The sequence below is a fragment of the Sodiomyces alcalophilus genome (assembly GCF_042370955.1).
Source record: "Sodiomyces alcalophilus JCM 7366 unplaced genomic scaffold ACRALscaffold_4, whole genome shotgun sequence".
NCBI classification, from domain to species: Eukaryota; Fungi; Ascomycota; class Sordariomycetes; order Glomerellales; family Plectosphaerellaceae; genus Sodiomyces; species Sodiomyces alcalophilus.
In genome coordinates, this window is record NW_027263535.1 from 876,635 (window position 1) to 898,911 (window position 22,277).

Sequence of the window (22,277 nt, forward strand, 5' to 3'; positions counted from 1 at the left end):
GCGGGTGGTTTGGTGGCGGTTTCGACCCCTCCTCAAGATGGTGGTGAGTGGGAGTACGTACCCAAGTACCCAAGTACCTAGACGACAACGGTGGATGGTGTCCGTAGGCCCGGAGAATCGAGGTGGGGCCCATCTTCGCCAACGCCATTGGTGGCGCAGCAGGTTAGACGATACCTGGTACTTGGGGGTGACGGTCAACGGCCACTCGAGTGCCAGTCACGCTTGTACCTCCCACCGTCTCTTCCTCTTCTTGGCGCCTCCCAATCCAAGATCCACACCACCACACCCCCCCGATCGTTCGAACGAGTCGGTTTGGTTCTAAGGTTCCAACTTGTTCAGTTTAGCACCCTGGTGCCTTGAAACTGTTTTTGCGCCGTTGTGTGGTTCCGAGTCTTTTTTACTCGTTTCCAACGGACGACGCTACGACATCCTATCGTTAGGAGGAAGAAAAAAAGAACGAGGCCAGCGAAAACCTCCTTTTCTCTCCCACCTACTCGTTCTTCGCCTCTAGGTTCCACGCCCACGCCACGCCCTCGCTCTCTCGGTCCTCGTCTCGAGCGTCTTCACTCGTCGGTCGAGCCCTCTTCGGAGGCTGGTCGATCTCTTCCTTAACGACGGCATCAACTGTCCGAGTCGTATCCCATACCATACATTCGTTGGCGACCCGAACTGACCGATCGACCACCGCCTAATCCGACCGGACGACATATCAGCCGGCGCGCTTCCCTTCCACTGCATCGACCTCGGGCAAAACTGGCCCTGATCGATGTGCCTCGTATCCAACGTCGTGTCAACTTGATCTCGGACCGTTCAACCGCGTCCATGCCTCCTCTGTGTCCGTAACATATTCCCTCGACGCCCTGCCCCAACCACCGACCGACCGACGACTCTGCCCGATTCGGAGCGTTAAAACAGGGGCATTTGTGGGCTGTTTTTTTTCTCCCGGCCTCTCCCCCGAGAGCGCTCGCCTCTTTCTATAGATGATGGTGCGTTCCATTTTCTTACTACTTACCTTTTAACATTCCCTTTTGCTTTTGCACTCTGCATCTCGGCGTCGAGGACACTCATAGTCCATCTCCCTCTGTCCCAGGACCTCGGGAGGGGCTCAAGGATCGGCACCGTAGCCACTTTTCGTTTCCGTTCGATGACCTCTTGGCTCATATCTTCCAAGAAGCCAAGTCTGTATTGTTTCTTGCCACTGACACTGTTCTTCATTCGTTTCTGATAGACTTCGCCCCAGCCCCGAGCCGACGTTGGCAGCAGCTTCGCTAGTCGACGCGGCCATGCTAGCCAGCTCTCCATCTCCGATCCAAGCCATCATGTCACAGAGACTATCGGCACTCTATACGGCGACGAAGACGATTATTCCAACGATCAACGCCCTCTGAGCTTCATGCCGAATAGCCATCCTGAGCAGATCCATAAACATACCCCCGTTGGTTCCTCCCACAATGAAGATGTCCGAGACTCGCGCCGGGTGCTGCTGCGGTCGACTTCCGATCAGTCAGAGATCCCCTCGCTGAGTAACGGAGGAGGCAGCGGCCTTCAGTTGAGAAAGTCCCATACAATGCCGCCTGGAGGCCCCGGCCACCGGAGTGGCGGCTTGTTCGAGAATGGCAGCATGTCGCCCGGTTCCCCAACATTCTCCCTGCGAGATGTTCAAGCCGATTCGTCACAGTTCCCTATTACCAACATCGAACATCCGAACGATATTGCCCAAGAGCTGAGCAACCTACAGGCGCTCCGTAGAATGTCCATGGATGTGGGAAACAACTCGGACCCCGATTTGCTCCCATTTTCCGGATTGTCCCTGACAGCCATTCCCTCGATTGCGCCGTCGGGCGACGACGACGAGGCCGATCCGTCGAGGCTACTTTGGGTGCCTGCGGCCGTTCATCCAGAGCTAGCGCCCACCGAATTCAAGAATTTTCTCGAAAGCCGCGTCAAGTCAATACGAAGAAGGTCTGGCACGGGCGATTCGCACCTTTCTCCGGATGGCCTGGATCGCAGCGACTCGGGCGGCTTGAGGAGGAAAAAGAGCATGCTCTCCCGGCAGATTGACAATACGGGTGGTCGGGCAGCCGACAGTTACGTAGACGGTGCGGAGAGGTTGGACAGCAAGCGGTCTAGCGAAAACTCAGTGGGAGAGCTAAGCTTAGAGGAGCTTGTGAAAGACCCCACAAGGGCGGTACAAAAGCTTGCCCAGGAGACAAAACAGTCACCAGCCACAGGGTTGGGGAGTAACGCAGACGACGCGCCTATCCTGCCCATGGCTCCGGGGATGGGACTTCGCCGGTCGACGCGCACCACCTACAGGAAAGGCGGCAGCATACGATCCGGCGAGCGCCTCTCACTGGGCAAGCGGGTCTCTTCTGGGCGGCGCAGCCAGACCGGGACCGAATCCGCAGGAACGGCGGCGTCGTCTTCGCCCGGCGACGCGCCTCCAGGCCATAAACTGAGCAGGGTACAGTCTGAGCCCATTTCGGAGAACTTCTCGCGGCCGAATCGGTCGATGCGGCGGGTACAGCTGCTTGCACAGCACAACGAATCTCACGCTTCCCTGGCGGGTGGCGAGGAACTGAGTTTACCGGACGTCAGCGAAGCTACTACGCCAGCTACCGGTAGCGGTCAGGATGAGCTAACGACGCGCGCCTCCCCAGCCCCGGATGCAAAAGGCTCGGTACCGCCAAAGATGGAGCCGCTACTCCGGAGGGAGGATGCCGGGCAACAAATACAAACAAACGAAATAACAAGGCCGTACCCACAAAGGTCATCGTCCTCCCAAAAGGCAAACCAGGACATGGCCCAGCGACAGATGACTCCCGAGGAGTCGTCTGTGCAGGCAAACACCCGACCCGTCGCCGTCCGGAGCCCCCATTCCTCTACTTCTGTACCCACGATTCAGCAGCAGCAGCAGCAGCAGCAGCATCCTTACCACCCAAAGTCGTCTGTTTCGCAGCAGCAGCCGCTCAGCCAACCGCTCAGCCAGCAGCTCAACCATGCTGTCCCGCAAGCCCAATCGCTGAACGACATGGCGTCCCACCCCGCGCCCATCCCCGGTAGTGGCGCTACTAGCACCGACAGCCTCACTCTGATCCCCACTTTACCACCAGAAGAGCGGAAAACCGAAAGGAAATCCAAAAAGGACAAGGACGACGATAGCTCCAGCGTCTTCTCTTCGAAATCGTCCAGTGGCTGGTCCAAATGGCTCAAAGGGGGCGGCGAGGACAAGGAGAAGAAGCGGAGAGAGGAAGAGAAGAAGAAGAACAAGAGCTTGGTGGAAAAAGCCCAGGACAACGTCCGGCTGGACGTGCTGCAAAACTCGATTGAGAGCGCCGTCACCAAAGGCCGCGAAAGTCTCCACCTGGACCGCGACAATGGCGACGCCCGACCGGCGGAGGAGCGGAAGAAGGAGGGCAGCCGCAAGTCGGACCCCTCGAAGAAGGAGAAGGAAGGCGGGGGCCTGTTTTCGGGCCTCTTCGGCGGCAGCCGGAGGAGGAGCGACAAGGATGCGGCCAGCAAGAAGGGCCACCAGCCGCGGGTGTCCGAGGAACGGCCGTACCGGCCACTCCGTCCGGACGTCGACTACCACTGGACGCGATTCCCCTTGCTCGAGGAGAGGGCCATATACCGGATGGCGCACATCAAGCTGGCGAATCCGCGTCGGTCGCTGGCCAGCCAGGTGCTGCTCAGCAATTTCATGTACAACTATTTGGACATTGTCAAGGCCATGCACCCGCAGGCGCAGGTTCCGCAGTCCCCGCAGCAGAGGCGCTTGGAGGAGGAACGTCGGCGGAGGGAGCAGGAAGAGCAGTATCTGGCCCAGCAGCAAATGCAGTCGGACTCTGAACAGGATGCTCTTGACAGTTACGATTATGAGTACCACCGGGTATGAGTTCATTCGTCTCTTGTTTTCCTCCTGTCTCTCTTTTCATTATCCTTTCGTTTCTTTTCTTGGATGACCGCTTGTCACTGACATTATCATCGTTAGGGTACCAACGAGTACGGAGACGGCCAGGGCCACGACGGGGACTATATGGACGAGACCCAAATGTACGAATACGAGCATGGAGGCGGCAACGAGCAAATGCATGGAGATTCGTACGGTAACCATGATGATTACGGTGGTCATCACGGAAAAGTATACTACGACGAGCCCGGCCAGGGCCACGGCCACCACGGCCACGAGGCATACCGCACGGACGATGGCAGCGACCAGGGGAGACGGCACAATGGGCGAGACGACATGTGGTGACGGAATATGCTACCATATCTGGCGATGAGAGGACGGTAGCCTCTTTTTTTCTCCTTTTTTCTTTGTACATATCCCTGGCGCGCATCTCTCTCCCCAGCCTGTCGACGGTTTGAAAGTGCATAAGGATGGAGTTTGGCGGGTGCGAGCGGCAGGACACGCAGATGCCTGTCGCATTTACTTGACCGTACTCGTTGATCTATTATTATTATTACCTATTATTATCCTCTTCCACCAGAAGCGAACGTTGGCCGGGGGGAAGGCGGGAGGCCGGTTGGGCGTTGACACCTGGGCAGGGGCGGCGGAACCCATGCGATGATTTGCTCTCCTTTTTATTTTCGGCGATTGCATTTTGATTCATTTTGCGTCCACCCTAGTTTTGGGGTTCAAGCTCTGAATGTCCCGGTTAGAGGTAAAATTATGTACACAGCATGATGAAGCGATTTTCCTCGTGAGCCTTTGGCGGCCGGCCAACCTACCGATGATGGAACATGGTCGAACAGACGACGAATCACATTGTGGAATATTGGAGATCATGTAAGAGCTCGATCACCCGTAATTACAGATCTGTTATTGAGAGTATCTATTGAGAGGAGCTGTGGTGTTGAAAGCAAATCACCTGCTCGTCTCGTCTCTGCCAGCTGTAGCCGAGCGGCTCAGCCCAATAGTCAGCGAAAAGAACGCCCTCCTATTCGCTGTATCGATTACAGACAAGTGTAAGTATTGCCTAGGTAATCAGTACGTTTCTAGGTGCGAAGCAAGCAGGACAGAAGGAGGGGAGACGAGGACAAACAGGTACTCTGTACAGTCAGTCAGCAAACAAATGTCCCGAAGAGTGGATAACAAGCCACCGCCTCCACTCCATGCCTTGAGGATTAAACCTCGTCGCGACTTCTGAGGACCCACTGTAATACCTACTCGGTACCTACGAATACATAGGACCAGGCCCTCCAGCACCAAGTCACCTCAGCAAAATTAATCGACCGCCAGGCTCAGGAGCTCTCCCAACTTCTAGAAATACAAACCACCCCGTCGCAATCGGCACGTCGCATCCTCCATCAACACTGCCCTTTGTTGTCAACCCCTCTTGATACCCACCCCGTCCCTTCTTTTTTTAATTTAATTCTTCTTTTGCCCGTCGCGCATATTCTCTCTCTCCCGAGCAAAAGCAAACCATTGCTCCCCCATCGAGAAGCAACAAACCCCGACCATCCACTCTCCAAAAACCCTTCCAACCACCCCTTCGACGGCACCTGCGTGGATCATTCCATCGTCAACCACCGACCCGACCCCCTCTATCTATCACACCGTCTTCCACCATCGCAGAAATACCTACTTCCGAGTGAAGTAACGGCCTACCTTCCGGTCCTTGTTTCCGGCCCACCTATTCCTCCGCAACACGCGACGGCCTCATACCTCTAATCGAGAGAGATTGCGAGCATGGCTGCTGTATGTTTTTTTTGTCTCTTCCCCTGCCTTGTCATCGATATTTCTCGGAACTATGGCTACATTACCCTATTCCTGGAGATGTCTTCCAGGCCATGGAGGGAATCTGGCTCACAAAGTCATGGCTAATCTAATCATCTGTGATTCCCGCAGCCTCGCCAGTTCACCGGTCCTGGCTACATGCCAAATGGCTCCACCGCCATCCCACCTGGAGCCGCTCCGCTACTCCCCAACCAAGGTCGAGTGATTCAGACGGGGCCCATGAGGGTCCTTTGCATAGCCGATGTTCGAGGTATGGTTTTGTTAATCCACTGTCCATCTTTCTTTTCGTTTGGCTGACGTGAAACCCATCACAGGTAACCTCAACTCCTTGAACGAGCTTGCCAAGTCGGCTCGTGCCGATCATATCATCCATACCGGCGATTTCGGTTTCTACGACGATACCTCACTTGAACGAATTGCCGAAAAGTGAATATGCCCCCCGCCATTCCCCGCCCTCTCTCCCCCCGCTATCTTCTTCCCGGCGAAACAAGAAAACGCTAACACTGGCCCTTCTCTTTATAGGACCCTCAAACATATCGCTCAATATTCTCCCCTGATCTCCGAGCCCGTCAAAAAGTCGATCCAACAGGGCCCGGGTTCCGTCAAGAGCCGCTTTTCTCCCGCAGAACTCCCCCTCTCTGAGCTACCTCAGCTCCTGAGTGGGGAGATCAAGCTCGATGTTCCCGTTTATACAGTCTGGGGTGCCTGCGAGGATGTGAGAGTGCTAGAGAGGTTCCGCTCGGGCGAGTACAAGGTCCACAACCTGCACATCATCGACGAGGCCCGCTCCATGCTCCTCGAGCTTGGCGGTGTCAAGCTTCGCCTTCTCGGTCTCGGCGGCGCCGTCGTCATGCACAAGCTCTTCGACAACGGCGAGGGCCGGACCACCATTGCCGGAGGCCAGGGAACCATGTGGACCACCCTGCTGCAGATGGGCGAGCTGATTGATACCGCGAACAGGGTATATGATCCCACTGAAACCCGTATCTTCGTTACCCATGCGTCGCCCGCCCGCGAGGGTATCCTCAACCAGCTGTCCGTCACCCTCAAGGCCGACTTCTCCATCTCGGCCGGCCTACATTTCCGATACGGCAGCTCCTACAACGAGTTCAGCGTAAACCCCACCCTGGATCACTACCGGGGAAAGCTGGCCGCGTCCAAGGCGTCCTTCAACGATGTGTGGGAGACCGTGAAGGGTGAGGTGGAACCCGCCATCGCCCAGAACGAGGCTCAACAGAACCTGCTTAAGAACGCTCTCCAAATCGTTGAGAAGATGCCGACCACGGCGGCCGGAGGCAATCCATTCGGCGGCCCCGTCCAGGGACAAGCCCAGCTCGGCCAAGTCGACGAGAGCGCCTTCAAGAACATGTGGAACTTCAACCTGGCAGACGCTGCCTTTGGCTGGCTCGTGCTGGAGATCCAGGACGGTAGAATCGGAACGGAGATGCGCGCACAAGGCTTCAACTTTTCCCACCGGGGCGCCAAGCAGCAGCCTGGCCCTGCCCCGTCTACCGGCCCCAGCGCTGGTTCTGCCCAGCCAGCCCAGCCCGCCCAACCCGCCCCGTCTGGTCCGGCACAAGCGGCCGCTCCTCCTCCCCCTGCGGGCCGCCAACCCCCTTCCAAGGCCGCTCCAGCAAGAGCCCAGTCCGGCACCCCTCAACCGGACACTGGCAAGGAGTCGGAAAAGGCCGCGCCGGCAGCCGCTAACGGATCGGCTAACGGCCCCGAGCCCGTCTCCTCTCCGGCCCCCACCACTGCCGCCAAGGATATCATCGGCCTCTTCGTCATGAACGTGAGCTCGGAGGAGCAAACACGGGATCTGTTCAGTCCCGAGCACCAGGCCAAGATTGCCAAGGTTGAGAAATGGGGCAGCTCTAACAAGGTGGTACAGTTCAGCAACGCCGAGGACCGCGACGCCGCGCTGGCAGCCCTTTCCGACGACCTGAAGACCAGGGCGCACGAGGATCGCTCCCGCCCGCTCGTGAAGGTCTTTGTGCCGCGCGAGAGCAAGTACCAGCCCCGTGGCGGCGCCGGCAACTGGGGCAGCAGCCGAGGCGGCAGCGGGTCGGCCAACACGGGCAGCGGCTACCGAAGCGCAGGAGGCGGTGCTAGCGACTCCGAGAGCACCCGACGTGGACGCGGCGGCCGTGGCGGACGCGGTGGTGACCGGGGCCGCGGTGGCAGGGGCCGGGGCGCTGGTCGTCAGGGAGACGGCGGTGCCTCGTCGCCTGCGCCTGGTGCTGCTGCGTCGACCCCGGCTGAGTGATGGAAGAACAAGAAGACCAATAGAAAAACCTAGGACCGCAACAATGCTTTTGTTTTTACGAACAAACTGGTCCCCCGTCGGTGGGGAGGGTTCATAATAGGAGCGAAAGGTTGGCTGATGGAAGGGGGCCCAAAATTTCACGTTGCATTCTTTGTCGGCTTGCGGAAACGAACTGAGCCTCATATTTCTTCAGCTGACCACTTCGGAAGGGCATGGGCGTTATGGCTATTGCACAATAACCCCATACACCTAGATGCCGCAAGGTCTGTCCTGTTTTCTTCTCTTATTTTTATTTTATTTTCCTTTATTTTTTTTTTCTTTGTTGTTCCTGGCACTATTTCTCTCCTGGGCATGCTATTTTCCTGGGGAGTGGATTATCGGGGTGGGCATTGTATTCCTGGCTCTCAATAGGGATGGATTGCGAAGGATGGGAAAAGGAGGACGGTTGGAGAGGACAAGCCCAGAATTCAGTATCGCCAATTCTCGTACGCCGATTAACAATAAAAAATACAAAAAATACTGTGGCTTTGGGAAGTTTGTCGGGAGAGGACTTCCCGGACAGTCTCGCGTTTGTTGGGAGATTCAGATGCAGTAGCTACTCTATTACCTTGCCGTATTTGGCTTCCCCTGTTCTCTCTCTCTCTCCGTGTCAGGCTCGGATCATGATGGGCGATCCTATCAGTGGGAGACTTGGAGGGGTCGAGTAAACTGTGTCGTTTGGTTGTTCAGCAGTGCCAGTAATCTATGTTGCGCAAGATGTTGATATGCTGATGTTACATTATACTGGTATTCATATCATGAAGCAGTCTTCATGTCAGTCGCTGTCACGGTAGATTTTGTTGCTCTTTCATTTCCAGTCTACTATACAGTCTCAATGCCTCTCGTCTTCAAGTCCGTCCGTCTATATCTCAAAGTACCCCTTCTCCCTCGGCACACAGGGAAGAAAATACAGCTGAGAAGGAAAACAATGGGCTAGGTAAAGATATAGTACAGAAAGGATGGTGGTGGTACAACGCTGTCTCCTCTTTCCCATGCGTCGTTGCCGGTTCTAAGACTGCCGTACAAACTCGGATCAAGTGAGAGGCTTCACACCCTTGTGGATGGCAGCCACGCCGCCCGTCAAATCTTCGTAGCCGTCACCGGAGACCTCAAAGCCGGCCTCGATGATCATGTCGCGGAACTGTTCCTGGGAGGGGAAGCGCTCGATGCTCTCGACGAGGTACTGGTAGCTGTCGCGGTCGCCGGCGACGAGCTGGCCGATGAGGGGGATGGCGCTGAAGCTCCAGCGCTTGTAGACGGCGTTGAAGAGCGGGTGCTTGTCTGCCTTGCTGAACTCGAGGCAGGCGAAGACGCCGCCGGGCTTGAGGACGCGGTGGGCCTCGCGGAGGGCGGCGAGCGGGTTGGTGAAGTTGCGGATGCCGAAGACGACGGTGTAGAGGTCGACCGAGTTGTCCTTGACCTGGGGCGGGAGGTGCTCGGCGTTGGCTTCGAGGAAGGAGAGGCAGGCCTGGTGCGAGGCGGGGAGGGAGCGCGAGCGGTCCTGGCCGACGGAGAGCATGGACGAGTTGATGTCGGAGATGGTGATGTGGAGTTGCGGGTTGGGGCTCGCGGCGTGGGCGGCGGCGACGAGACGGAAGGCGATGTCGCCTGTTCCGCCTGCCACGTCGAGGATGCGTTGGGGTTGGCCTGGGTCGGAGGTCGAGAGGCCTGGTGCGAGGGAGGCGACGAACTGGTCTCTGGGTTTGGGTTAGCTCGTTTCAACCACTTCGGAAGACAAGGATGTATCAGGGGGGCAAAGGGAGACAAACTTCCAAACGCGATGCCAGCCGAAAGACATGAGGTCGTTCATGCGATCGTATGACTCGGCTACGCTGTGAAAGACACCAGCGACACGCTGTTCTTTTTCGGACTCTAGGACCGTCTCGTAGCCAAAGTGAGTTGTCTTGTTACCTGCGGGGCTCGCAGAAGAGGTGTGATCGGAGGGTGAGGGAGCATTGGTGTTATTCAGACGGGGGACGCTTCGGGAGAAGGATCGAGACGAGGAGGCGGATGGGATAGACGAAGAGCGAGAATGAGACTGAAGCTGGAAGACGGGATGTGAGAGGGCCCTAAGGCCCCTGGCCGAGCCGAGGGCTCGAGGAGCAGCCATTACGATCAGAATGACTGCTTGTTGTGGTCGAGGGGGTGCGGTTGCTGGGAAGGGAAAGTCAGCGCGTGCGTCTCTCGGTTCCAGGTCAAGTCGCGCGGATCGGCCAAAATTGAACCGCATTCTTTTGGCGGAGATTTAGCGCGGCGGCATTCGGCGGCAGAAGCATCCGGTTGCCGCCTAGACGGGGGGAAACTGTGGCTGTGGCTGGTGAGACGAGGACCAATGGTGGATTGGTGTCCCACTAGCGCTGTCAAGCCACAACAGGTACGGTACAGTACATTTGACGTCTCCAGGGAAAACCAGAACTGAACATCATGGAATCACTTACTTTAGACAGCCGTATCAGCCGTCTCGGACTGGCGCTTCTGGCGCCGACCTAGGTCACTGCCGCTGCTCCGGAGATAGTCTCGAGCGCTTGCCATCAGGAGCACGAACCGGTCGACCTGCTTCATGGCACACAGGCACACCATCAAGACGACGAAGAACACGGTGATGACCACGATGGCCACCTTGGACCCGGGAGTCAACTCGTTGGTCATCTCGGCTGTCGCTGGAACTCTGGGTCGTTTTGCTTGGTCTTTCTGCTTCAATGGACTGGTCGAGGCGTAGATTCGGACAAGAGCTCTTTGCACCAGATGCAGGTGGGAGTGGCTGATTTGATGCAGGTGACGATGAGAGCAGAGGGACAAAAGGCAATAGAAGGAAGGAAGAGGTTCTTTCTTTGGCTGATTTTGCATCTACGAGGATGAATTTTCCTGCACCGGATCAAAATCCAGAGCCACCTCATCGCCGCGGCGCCCAGTCGTTGACCTGTTTGTTTACATCGCCGGTCCATTTACTCCAGGGTGAGGGCGTGACTGAGAGCTGCCTGCATCGTTAATATCGTTATGGCAGGAACATGAAAGACGACTTATATTATATGGAACTTATAACCTGCCAACATAGGGTCTTGCACCAGGATATCTCTCACTACAGAAAAGGTGGTGTCGTGCACACTTTTTAAACTGAAAAAGGCCAGAGGTCAAGGTCTTTCTTCTTTCTTTCACTGATACGATTTCTGATTTCTGCGACTCGTGCTATAACAGAAGAGAATGACACGGAAAAGGACAGCTCGTAGTGCAAACTTGAACTCATACAACATCCGACGACGAGCACTAATACGACAATCAGCCCTGTCTGCCGGGTTGAAGTGTCCCCTCCGCAGTGGTTCCCCAGAGATCCACACCGAGAATGTACCTAGGTACTTACAGTCAGATACCACATCGCCAAGCCCGCCGCCCGCATTCGCTTTGTATCGGCTCAACATGACGTCGGTCTCTAGTCGTCGTATTGAACCCGTCAACTACAGGACGCCGCCCCTTCCAAAAGACTGGATAAATCTCCCTTTCTTTGCTTCTCCGTCAAACCCTACTGCGTCATCTGTAAATTCCCAGATCCATTTTCCAATTTCATCTACCTCAATTGTCATGAAGTTAGGTGTCCTCCGACCAGCGCCTTTGCGCCGAGTCCGTCTTCCGAGGACCTCGAGGTCGTCGGCGGCCGTTCCTCTCGCCAGCCCCCCACCTCATCGCCGAGCAGCGAGCACACTCTCGCAAGAACCCAATGCAAACCACGTTTCCTTCCCGGGTGCGGTGAAAAGCGCCTTCACCCATACGCTCAAGTACGACATATCATCGGACCACCCCGCCGTTCCGACCTACCGTGTCGTTGACCAGCAAGGCGTCGTGGTAGACGAGTCGTTCGAGCCCGATCTGACCGACGCGGAAGTGATCAAATCGTACAAGGACATGGTCTTCATCAGCATTCTCGATCTCATCATGTTCGACGCCCAGCGCCAGGGCCGCCTCAGCTTCTATATGGTGTCTGCAGGAGAGGAGGCCCTGAGCGTGGGATCAGCTAGTGTGCTGACCCCGGAGGATGTTGTCTTTTGTCAGTATCGCGAGCAGGGTGTCTTCAAACAGCGCGGCTTCACGACGGCCGACTTTATGAATCAGCTGTTCGCCAACTGCAAGGATCCGGGCAAGGGAAGAAACATGCCAGTGCACTACGGCAGCAGAGAACTCAATATTGTAAGCCCCCTCCCAGACGACGGCTAGTCGCGGCATACCATTCATTTCTGTATCGATCGACTGACAGAACCCACAAACAGCATACGATATCCTCTCCGCTAGCGACGCAGCTACCGCAGGCCTCAGGGGCGGCATACGCCCTCAAAATGCAACGACTACAAGATCCCAGCCTGCCGCCGCGGGTGGTGACCGCCTACTTCGGCGAGGGTGCGGCCAGCGAGGGCGACTTCCACGCAGCACTGAACCTGGCCGCGACACGGTCATGTCCCGTCATATTCATCTGCCGAAACAACGGCTACGCCATCTCCACGCCGACGCTGGACCAGTACCGGGGCGACGGCATTGCGAGCCGCGGTATCGGGTACGGGATCGACACGGTGCGGGTGGACGGCAACGACTTCTGGGCGGTGCGCGAAGCCACCAAGCGGGCACGGGCCATGGCGCTGGAGGACGGTGGGCGGCCGGTACTAATCGAGGCCATGACATACCGGGTGAGCCATCACAGCACCTCGGACGACTCGTTTGCCTACCGGGCCCGCGTCGAGGTGGAGGACTGGAAGAGACGGGACAACCCGATCACGCGGCTGCGGAAGTGGATGGAAGGCCGAGGCATCTGGGACGACGCCAAGGAGAAGACGTGCCGCGAGGAGACGCGGGCGGAGATCCTCAAGGCGTTCCGGGCGGCGGAGGCGGAGAAGAAGCCGCCCATTCGAGCCATGTTCGAGGATGTCTATGAGGAGCTGACGCCAGACCTGAAGAAGCAGATGGTACAGCTGAGGGAGCACTTGGAAAAATACCCCGACGAGTACGACTGGAGCGAATTCGTGGGAGGGAAGGATAGCTTGAAGCTGTAGAGGTGGAAGGAGTGATGTCTCGGAGGGACAAAGATGGACGACTGTTTTGGAGAGACGTACCTGAACAACATAAAATTAATTACCTATGGTAGACAATGGTCATAAGAGCTAAAAAGCTTGAATTCAAAGCCCAATTAGTTTTGTCAAAGCTATGACCCTGTTCCTGATCGTCACGACGGCCAGCCGAAGACGGTCAAAGAAGTCAACGAGCCTGGAGCCAGACACCGTGCCCATCCAGACAAATACACGGTGTAAGTTACATGTTGGTAGGTACCTCGGGAGCGATATGGTTTTGATTACTCAGTAGCAACAGAAACCGTGATGCTTTGACTAAAACTTTTAGAATTTTCCAGAGTGGCCCACAGATAGGTAACTCAAAGTATTTTCTGATACCTGGTACATCGCCTGCGGAAGAAACGAGTGGACGGTGATACTCAACACAGTACATATTGGCGGCTGAGAAGATAGTGGTTAGTAACGGAGGCGAAGTAGCGACCCACGCCTGGAACGCACTACCTACTTTGGTGGGGATCGAGATACGCAGAGATACCTAACGAGGAGTCAGCAGCTCATCATCTCGTCTCGTCTTGTCTCTCTTCTCTCCTCCGACCTACTCTCCTACAAGACCAACAAACACTCTTCCCCCCTCTCACGATCTCCTCTTCCCACAGACCACACAGGCGACCTGCATCTGTTGGACATCGACCTCGACGGAATATTTCGCCGATACGTTACGCCAAATCTGCGTGACTCTCTTCGCGTCGACCCGCAGCTTCCATGATCTCTCGCCGAAGCAGCACATCGACCTGAACCCTTCGAGCCCGACCGGAGATTTCGAGACTGTGTTTTCTCATTTGGTCTTCCTTGCTACGCCGAGCCGAAACGAACCATAACATTCACGACCGACAACTTCCAACGACCTGTCGTAACCCAATATTAAGATTCTCCCCCGCTCCCCGGAGCAATACAAGACAGAAAAGAATTGGAAGCTAGGAAATAAGAGAGAGAAACAAACGAAAAAAAAGATCCCGGCATTATCCACGCTCGTGATCCTAGCTCGCAGCTGGTGACTTGCCTCATGGCGTGATCCATGGCAGAATCAAAATCCTTTGCAAACCAGCGCTCCAGATCGGCAGTCGACCACGATCCGCCAGGGCGCTCTCACAACACTACGACGTTCCCGACTTCGAACTCGAACCCGAATTCGACCTCGGCCTCGTCTCCTCTTTCGCCCTCGTATTCCACCAAGACGACAACGGCCGCTCCGCCAAACGGACGACGAAATACCGGTTTGGACGCCGACTCCCAATCGCTACTCCACCGAAACCCTTCGAGGTAGGTTCTTGTTTCCTCGTCTGCTTGCCTTGCCTTTCCTACTCTGCCTGGAACGTAAGTTCGGTGCCTTGTTTCCTGGTTCATCTTGTCCACACAATTCTCCCACAACATCACCCTTCATCACATCCTATCCGAGAGACGAGAGAAAGACAGAGACGAAGTGGTGCAACCACGTAAAGCGCTCGACACCGCTCGACAACACCCGACGCTTGGAAACCTCCGGAATCGGCCGAGCTATCCGGAAGCCAAAAGGGACGAAAGCTACCTAGGCATCGCCGAACCGGGACAAGGCGATAAAGTTCCTAGTGGGGAAAAAGGGCATCCAGCCTTCGGAGGGCACAAAGCCGGATCTCTACCAAAAACCTACACAACCTACACATACACCTACACATTTGCTCCTTCCTTCCCAACCTAGTTGCCTACTTGGGGAAACAGTATTTTCTTCCTTCTTTTTTCTCTTCTTCCCCATTTGAGCCATTTCAATCCACCACCACCCGAAGGGCAAACGCCATCTCCGACCGAAGACCGACCTTTCTTTGACCGACTGTGAACGACTTTCCGATATCGTCTGCACCTGCCTGACCAGCCAGCTGCTGCCGGACGATCATTATTCCACCAAAGTTTTGACACTCACTTTTGCGCATCCTGCAAAGTAGCCGGTCATCATACCACGGCAGATGAAGACAGAACAGAGAAGGCGGGATTCTGGGGCAACAAGAGGAAACGAATTCTTTTATCTCGTGGCCGACCGCTCGAGCCTTTTCGACCTCTCTCCCCGTCTTTCCTATTAGCCCCTACCGTTTCCTTTTTTGAGGCGGACCCGACCCTGGATGTCCTCCATTGTCCTGGTTTCTTTGCACATCCGTGCGTCTGCCTCGTCTCGACCTTTTCCCCTCCGCCAGCGGAGTGACGGAATACAGTCAATCAATCTCCTTCGCCATTAACTTTACCTACCTGGCCCTGTTCCACCAGGTGGTCGGTTTTTTTCCGACCGTGAGCCGCTGAACGAAAGGAGACCAGTACACTCAGGACCTACCCGGACGGCCTTGCTTCATTCGTCTCCGAGCGCCCTTAACTCTTCCTCTCGTCTCTTCCCGCCGCCACCCACCTCCTTTACCGCCTCCCACCGTAACACGTACTTTCCTTCTGATTTGTTGATCTCGCTATGCCGTCTCCCAAAATCACAAAAAATACAAACTCCTTACTCATGCCCAACAGAGTCACTAGATCATCTGCTCGTCAAGCCGCGAGCCGGGCCGCCTCGTCCACTGCGTCTGCTCTTGCTGCTGACCCTCCTCCAACCGCCAGCGCCGCCTTGGATAGTAACTCGCCAACCGAGAACCAACAAACACCGTCTTCTAGGAAACGGAAAGCCGCACCCCAGCAACCTAGCCCGAACCAGACCGCCCCTCAACCTACCCCCGCGTCCAGTCGACGCTCCAAGCGACAAAAGACGACCGACCCAGCCGCCTCGTTGCCTTCGCAAACCCCAGCCCAGCCCCAAACCGTGACAAAAAGTCGGAGAAAGGGCAAGGCTCCAGCGAATATGTCGAGTCCGGAGTAAGCTGCTGCGTTTTTGCGTGCCTTGAACATTACCACGAAATGCTGACATTTGTTGTTTTGCCCCCTCAGAAACTCGGGAATTACAGGTCCTTCAGAGAACGCAGCTCCCTCTTCGGGGTCGTCTAGCCGCAGGTCCAGTCGCGGGAAGAGATCTGGCCAGCACGATAGTCAAGGTAAATTTCCACAGTCCGCCCTCTCCTCTTTGGTGCTGCTTTGTAATCCGCTTTCTAACTCTTTTTTTTGTTCGCCCATTTTTAGAGTCGTTGCCTAGTTCGTCGACCCTCTACCGCCAGCGAAAGCGAACAGCTAGAAGCAATACCTCAGAGCAAGATACCACAATGACGGGCACCGACGATGCCGAGAAGGCAAACCCCCCGCCACCTCCACCACCGCCTCCGGGACACCGGCCGGATCATGATGATGAAAGCGATGAACATGATGAGGATGAAGCTGGCCGATACGATGATGAGGATGATGATCCTTTTGGTGGTTTCGGAGGCCCTGGAGGGCCCGGTGCCGGCCTATCCAGCACACTGAGAGCTCTTACTGGCATGATGTCTGGCGTATCTTCTCGTCTTCGAGGGTTGCTGTCCAACTTGCGACAGAAGGATGACCCTACCATGCAGTTGGTTGCCCTGCAAGAATTATCCGAGATCCTGCTGGTCTCCAACGAAGATAACCTTTTGGGCCACTTTTCCCCAGATGCTTTCGTCAAGGAGCTGGTGACTCTTATGCAGCCGAACGAGCTGACGGGTGAAGAGAACCCCGAGATCATGCTGCTCGCCTGTCGCTGCTTGGCCAACCTCATGGAGGCGTTGCCTGCCAGCGTCGCTAATGTCGTCTACGGCGGTGCCGTCCCCGTTCTCTGCCAGAAACTTCTCGAAATCTCCTTCATCGATCTGGCCGAGCAGGCCCTCAGCACGCTGGAGAAGATTTCCGCCGAGTATCCGGCCACCATTGTCCGCGAAGGTGGTTTGACCGCGTGTCTGTCCTACCTCGACTTCTTTGCCACGAGCACGCAGCGAACTGCCGTGACCACTGCGGCAAACTGCTGCCGCAACATTCCCGAAGACTCCTTCCCCGTGATTCGGGACGTTATGCCCACTCTTTTGAACGTTCTCAAGAGCAGCGATCAGCGGGTTGTCGAGCAGGCCTCCCTTTGCGTGTCGGGCATCGTCGAGAGCTTCAAGTACCAATCCTCAAAGCTCGAACAACTCGTCAGTGTCGACCTGCTCAAGGCTGTTCTTCGCCTCCTCGTGCCCGGCACCACCAATCTCATTGGGCCCAACATCCACACCCAGTTCTTGCGCGTCTTGGCCTTTGCCGCCCGCTCCAGTCCTCGCCTGTCGGCCGAGCTGTTCAAGCTCAATGTCGTCGAGACGCTCTACCAGATTCTGACCGGCGTCTCTCCGCCTAGCGGCACGGACGACCTGGCCGCTCGGCTGGATAGCGTTGTCATCATGCAGGCCCTCATCCACCGACCGCGAGACCAGGTCATTGAGACCCTCAACGTCATCTGCGAGCTGCTCCCCAGCCTTCCCCGCGGCGCCGATCCGTCTTCAGGGGACTTTGTCCAGCTACGCGCAGCCGAGCCCATCACCCCGACGTCGACTGGAAATGCTAAAACGACGTCCAACGAAAAGCGTATCGAGCTCCTCGCCGAGTGCCGGGATGAAGTTCGGCGATTCGCCCTGATCCTCTTCCCCACGTTGACCGACGCCTTTTCGAGCACTGTCAATCTCAACGTTCGACAAAAAGTACTCACCGCACAGCTCAAGATGCTCTCCAACCTGGACGAGGAGATGCTCGGCGAAGCTCTCCGCACTGTACCCTATGCCTCGTTCCTCGCGTCTATATTGTCCCAGCAGGACCACCCGTCTCTCGTCATGCTGGGGCTGCAGGCCACCGAACTTGTGCTGAGCCGCCTCGACCCTATTTACCATTATCAATTCTACCGGGAAGGCGTCATTGCGCAGATTACCAAGCTGGCCTCCCAGGAGATTCCCCAGCCGCCGGAGAAAGTCGATTCGCCGAGCGGCGAGACCCCGGAAGCGTCAGATCAACGGGAGTCGGAAGTGTCCGACCGTCGTCACGACGATGATGAAGACCAGCACTCGGACGACGGGGAAGACGAAGACGAGCGCGATGAGTCTGAGCGCGACGAGGATGACGAGGAAGACGATGGCGAGCACGACGACGAGGATGACGAGGACGATCACCAGCGGGACCAGGAACGCACCGGCTCCTCTCGTAGCTCCAGGGGGTCGACGGCTTCGGGCGATGGGCGCCGTACTCGGTACCTCTCTGACGACCAGTCCATGCGAATCCGAATTCGGGATGTAGCCAAGAAATTCCTGGAAACGCATGATTCGGAGAAGCCTGCCCTGGCGATGAAGAAAAAGGCGAGCGATTTCCTGACGGGCCTCAGCAAGCTTGCCGACCAGATTGAGGACTTTTACCTGAACCAAACGTGCGCGAAAGCCAAAGTCGACCCGGAGCAAGGCGCCCAGTTGCTGCGGAGGCTGGTAGCGTACTTCGACGCCGAAGTCCTGGAGAGTGTTACCAGCGCCGAACTCCTTGCCTCCCGTCTCGTCTACGTCCTCCTCACCATTTTCAGCAATCCCGACGAGGAGCTGGCGCACTCGGCGCAGGCGACGTTTCTTCGCATCTTCATGGGACACACCGTCAAGGCCAAGCCCAAGACGGCCACGACAGACTCTCCCGCCACGCCCTTCAGCGTCTTGATACACAAGCTGCAAGATCTGCTCAGTAGGTCTGAGCATTTCGAGGTCGTGACAGTCCATCATAGCTCGCATGATCATCGCAGCAGCGCCGCGTCCATGCTCGCCAAGCAAATCCGCCTTCGCCTGGTTGCCGACGACGATTCTGAGATCCCCCGACCGTACCGCAACATCATGGTATCGATCCATGCCATTGCGACGTTCAAGTCTCTGGACGATTATCTGCGACCGCGCATTAGCCTTTCGGAACGCACTCGCGGATCCCGGCGAGCCGACGGGCTTTCGCGGGCCCTGGCCGCTATGGCCGGCCATGGTGGGCTGCCCCCGTTGAGTCAAACTGCGGCTGCCCGGCTCGCTGAGCGGGCCGGACTTTCCGAGCCGGCTTCATCGGCTTCCGGCTCGAGCTCTGCACCGTCGTCTCGCAAATCAAAATCGTCATCAAAGTCGATGCCGCAAGAGGACGATCCTTCGACGCCGGACGCTCCCTCGAGCAGCAGGAACAAGGCAGTTTTGCGGAGATCGGCTCGTCGTCAGGCGGCAACCTCGACTGATACGCCGGTGCCGACGCGCCCGCCCGGCGAGGACGACGACTTGCAGGATGCCCTGGAGTGCGCTGACGAGAGGCAGTTGACAGACGACGATGATATCGGTGACAGCAATGACTTGGACGCCATCGTGGGTGACCTCGACGAGGAGGACATGGACGAAACTCCGGCCGACGACCCGGGGGCTGTCAACCTCGAAGTGGCGGCGGGAGGCAAGGTGACGGCTCGCGAGGAAGATGGCACCCGCATTTCCACCCCATCGCAAGGTGGCGGCAGCAACAGTCAAGGCCAGGGCCTACCATCCCGCGCCAGTGCTCTGGCCGCCGCCGCCGCCGCCTCATCGCAGCGCAGTTCGCCTGCGACGTCCTCCTCCCGGCCCATGTCGTACGCTGCGGCGATTCAGTCTGTGCCCCAGGATTGGCACATTGAATTCAGTCTCGACGGCAAGGTGATCCCGAGCGAGACGACAATCTATCGAGCGGTGCACACGTCTGCCTCCAACTCGGATGAGCACGTCAGCCGCAGCATCTGGTCTGCCGTTCATCCGATTCGGTTCCGCCGGGCGCCAGGACCCCCTCCTTCCCCCTCTCCAGAGAACGGCTCGTCGTCGTTTGGTGCCGTTGCGGACACGAGCGCAGACAACGCAGACGGGATCCCTCCGTCCCTCGACAAGCACCGCATCACAGCGTCGATCTTGCGATTGCTCAATATCCTTCACGATCTGAACGCCAACGTGGACGATGTTCTCATCGAGAACAAGGACAGGGTCCGTCTCAACGTGGAGCCGCTTGCGCAGTTTGTCAATACCAAGCTCACGGCGAAGCTGAACCGACAGCTCGAGGAGCCTCTGGTGGTGGCGAGCAACTGTCTGCCGAGCTGGTCGGAGGACCTGGCGCGATTGTATCCGTTCTTGTTCCCGTTCGAAACACGGCATCTCTTCCTGCAGTCCACATCTTTCGGCTACGCGCGATCGATGACGCGCTGGCAGAATGCACAGTCCAACGACGACGCGCGACGCAACCACTACAACGATCGGCCATTCCTAGGCCGGCTGCAGCGTCAGAAGGTTCGGATCTCGCGGTCCAAGATTCTGGAATCGGCGCTGAAAGTCATGGAACTGTACGGCGCGTCGCAGAGCATCCTCGAGGTGGAGTATTTCGAGGAGGTTGGAACGGGCCTCGGTCCTACACTCGAGTTTTACTCGACCGTGTCCAAGGAATTTTCCAAGAAGAAGCTGAAGCTGTGGCGCGAGATGGACTCTCCCGAGTCGAGCGAGTACATCTCCGGACCGACCGGCTTGTTCCCTCGGCCGATGAGCGACGAAGAGGCGGCGGGGCCGAATTGGGAGCGGTATCTGACGCTGTTCAAGATGCTGGGCAAGTTTGTTGCGCGTTCCATGATCGACTCGCGCATTATTGACCTCAACTTTAACCCCATTTTCTTCCGCATCGGCGATGCCTCGTCGAAATCGGGGGTCAAGCCATCACTGGGCGCGGTCAAGGTGGTCGACCCCGGTCTAGCTCGGTCGCTCAAGACGATTATGAAATTCTCCCTGGCCAAGAAGAAGATCGACGAGGACCCCTCGCGGACACCTGCGCAAAAGGTGGCCGACACGGAAGCCATAGTGGTCGACGATGTGCGTATCGAGGACCTCTGCCTGGACTTTACACTCCCGGGCTATCCCGATATCGAGCTGGTTCCAGATGGTGCGCAGGTCAAGCTCACGATGGATAACGTCGATTTGTATCTCGATCGGGTCATTGACATGACTCTCGGGAGTGGTGTGCGGCGGCAGGTCGACGCCTTCCGGACCGGGTTCTCTCAGGTGTTCCCGTACTCGGCGCTGAGCGCCTTTACGCCCGACGAGCTGGTGTCGCTGTTCGGCCAGGTGGAGGAGGACTGGTCTCTCGAGAGTGAGTTTTCAAGTGCCCCCGCGATAAGGAGAGATGATTGTTCGTTTTGCTAACATGGTATTCCAGCACTCATGGACTCGATGAAGGCGGATCACGGCTTTAACATGGACAGCAAGAGTGTCAAGAATCTGCTCCAGATCATGAGTGGGATGACAACTCAGGAACGTCGCGACTTTTTGCAGTTCATCACGGGTAGTCCCAAACTCCCCATTGGAGGTATGCTTTTGTGGTCCCTTGGGCCCGTTGGTGCCCCTTTTCACTTGGGACAATTTTGCTGATTATCTTTTCCCTCTCAGGCTTCAAGAGCTTGACGCCCATGTTGACGGTCGTGTGCAAGCCGAGCGAGGCACCGTATACGTCTGATGATTACCTTCCCAGCGTCATGACATGCGTCAACTACCTGAAGCTGCCCGACTATTCGAGCATCGAAGTCATGCGCAAGCAACTCGCCACGGCAATCAAGGAGGGTCAGGGAGCCTTCCATTTGTCGTAGAAGAACGATAAGCATGAACGGGACACGGCATGGAAAACGTGTGAACACAGAAACAAAAAGAGAAGCTATCGACGGACAGGTATAGGCAGGAGTAGAGAATCGGACAACTTACCAAACTCATGTCTTTTTGGTAGTCCCAACGGAATGCGCAAGGACGACGAAAAATTGTAATGGATCATGTTGTTATTTCATCGGGAATGGGCTCTGAGGACACTTTGGCATTCTCGACACCCCTTTATGACCTTTGACTTTGCCTCCCAGATGGATGGCCACCAGCTCGGGGGTTAACTACGGGGACTTCTCAGGGGTTCTTGGGTTTCTTTACTTCGAAACGTTTTATGAGGTTTATCTCGGAGGATTTGCCATGATATGTCCCGTGGACCACGCCGTCGCTTGCATGGAAAGGTCGTTGAGGCGTCGGATCTCTTGCTTTTCTTATTTTTATTTTCTCGTCTGCATCCTTCACACCCGGCCCTTTTTGTTCTCCTTTTCCACCTCATTTCTTGTCACAAGTGGCTTCGATGTCGTTGCATGAGTTCGACAGTCAGACAAGAGAGAGGAAAGGAGGGTTGATACGAGATGGACTCCCCAGCTAACTTAACCCCTGAG

General features: G+C 56.6%; 6 protein-coding genes across 6 annotated transcripts; 5 read left to right on the forward strand and 1 right to left on the reverse strand.

Moving 5' to 3' along the window:
* Nucleotides 1-314: 314 nt before the first annotated feature.
* ACRALDRAFT_1082261 (uncharacterized protein) lies at nucleotides 315-4,740 on the forward strand. Its single transcript, XM_071019285.1, has 3 exons — nucleotides 315-986; nucleotides 1,229-3,889; nucleotides 3,992-4,740. The coding sequence occupies exons 1-3, from the start codon at nucleotides 981-983 to the stop codon at nucleotides 4,253-4,255; spliced, it is 2,931 nt and encodes a 976-aa protein (XP_070874576.1). The 5' UTR covers nucleotides 315-980; the 3' UTR covers nucleotides 4,256-4,740.
* A 485-nt stretch (nucleotides 4,741-5,225) lies between these two features.
* On the forward strand, nucleotides 5,226-8,634 carry ACRALDRAFT_2135865 (uncharacterized protein). Its single transcript, XM_071024106.1, has 4 exons — nucleotides 5,226-5,701; nucleotides 5,852-5,990; nucleotides 6,055-6,166; nucleotides 6,263-8,634. The coding sequence occupies exons 1-4, from the start codon at nucleotides 5,693-5,695 to the stop codon at nucleotides 8,004-8,006; spliced, it is 2,004 nt and encodes a 667-aa protein (XP_070874577.1). The 5' UTR covers nucleotides 5,226-5,692; the 3' UTR covers nucleotides 8,007-8,634.
* A 73-nt stretch (nucleotides 8,635-8,707) lies between these two features.
* On the reverse strand, nucleotides 8,708-10,235 carry ACRALDRAFT_1082259 (uncharacterized protein). Its single transcript, XM_071019284.1, has 2 exons — nucleotides 9,815-10,235; nucleotides 8,708-9,742 (listed from the first exon to the last, which is right to left on the reverse strand). Exons 1-2 carry the CDS (start codon nucleotides 10,153-10,155, stop codon nucleotides 9,079-9,081), a joined length of 1,005 nt encoding a protein of 334 aa, XP_070874578.1. The 5' UTR covers nucleotides 10,156-10,235; the 3' UTR covers nucleotides 8,708-9,078.
* A 1,283-nt stretch (nucleotides 10,236-11,518) lies between these two features.
* On the forward strand, nucleotides 11,519-13,228 carry ACRALDRAFT_1076874 (uncharacterized protein). Its single transcript, XM_071018552.1, has 2 exons — nucleotides 11,519-12,224; nucleotides 12,305-13,228. Exons 1-2 carry the CDS (start codon nucleotides 11,622-11,624, stop codon nucleotides 13,076-13,078), a joined length of 1,377 nt encoding a protein of 458 aa, XP_070874579.1. The 5' UTR covers nucleotides 11,519-11,621; the 3' UTR covers nucleotides 13,079-13,228.
* Nucleotides 13,229-14,094: 866 nt separating this feature from the next.
* Nucleotides 14,095-14,763, forward strand: ACRALDRAFT_1064377 (uncharacterized protein). The gene has a single exon (XM_071016959.1). It carries the CDS (start codon nucleotides 14,169-14,171, stop codon nucleotides 14,415-14,417), a length of 249 nt encoding a protein of 82 aa, XP_070874580.1. The 5' UTR covers nucleotides 14,095-14,168; the 3' UTR covers nucleotides 14,418-14,763.
* Nucleotides 14,764-15,620: 857 nt separating this feature from the next.
* Nucleotides 15,621-21,668, forward strand: ACRALDRAFT_1034293 (uncharacterized protein; the record flags this gene model as incomplete). Its single annotated transcript, XM_071014971.1, has 5 exons — nucleotides 15,621-15,973; nucleotides 16,046-16,149; nucleotides 16,235-21,175; nucleotides 21,242-21,391; nucleotides 21,472-21,668. 5 exons carry the CDS (start codon nucleotides 15,621-15,623, stop codon nucleotides 21,666-21,668), a joined length of 5,745 nt encoding a protein of 1,914 aa, XP_070874581.1.
* Nucleotides 21,669-22,277: the final 609 nt, after the last annotated feature.

What these genes read in the sequence shown, in the direction of transcription:
- ACRALDRAFT_1082261 (XM_071019285.1), top strand. An exon ending in ACGATTATGAGTACCACCGG is followed by an intron (nt 3,890 to 3,991) that starts GTATGAGTTCAT and finishes TATCATCGTTAG; the next exon opens with GGTACCAACGAGTACGGAGA.
- ACRALDRAFT_2135865 (XM_071024106.1), top strand. An exon ending in TTGCATAGCCGATGTTCGAG is followed by an intron (nt 5,991 to 6,054) that starts GTATGGTTTTGT and finishes AACCCATCACAG; the next exon opens with GTAACCTCAACTCCTTGAAC. An exon ending in CTTGAACGAATTGCCGAAAA is followed by an intron (nt 6,167 to 6,262) that starts GTGAATATGCCC and finishes TTCTCTTTATAG; the next exon opens with GACCCTCAAACATATCGCTC.
- ACRALDRAFT_1082259 (XM_071019284.1), bottom strand. Translation starts at nt 10,155, where the DNA reads ATGGCTGCTCCTCGAGCCCTCGGCTCGGCCAGGGGCCTTAGGGCCCTC. An exon ending in GGCTGGCATCGCGTTTGGAA is followed by an intron (nt 9,743 to 9,814) that starts GTTTGTCTCCCT and finishes ACCCAAACCCAG; the next exon opens with AGACCAGTTCGTCGCCTCCC.
- ACRALDRAFT_1076874 (XM_071018552.1), top strand. Translation starts at nt 11,622, where the DNA reads ATGAAGTTAGGTGTCCTCCGACCAGCGCCTTTGCGCCGAGTCCGTCTT. An exon ending in GCAGCAGAGAACTCAATATT is followed by an intron (nt 12,225 to 12,304) that starts GTAAGCCCCCTC and finishes ACCCACAAACAG; the next exon opens with CATACGATATCCTCTCCGCT.
- ACRALDRAFT_1064377 (XM_071016959.1), top strand. Translation starts at nt 14,169, where the DNA reads ATGGCAGAATCAAAATCCTTTGCAAACCAGCGCTCCAGATCGGCAGTC.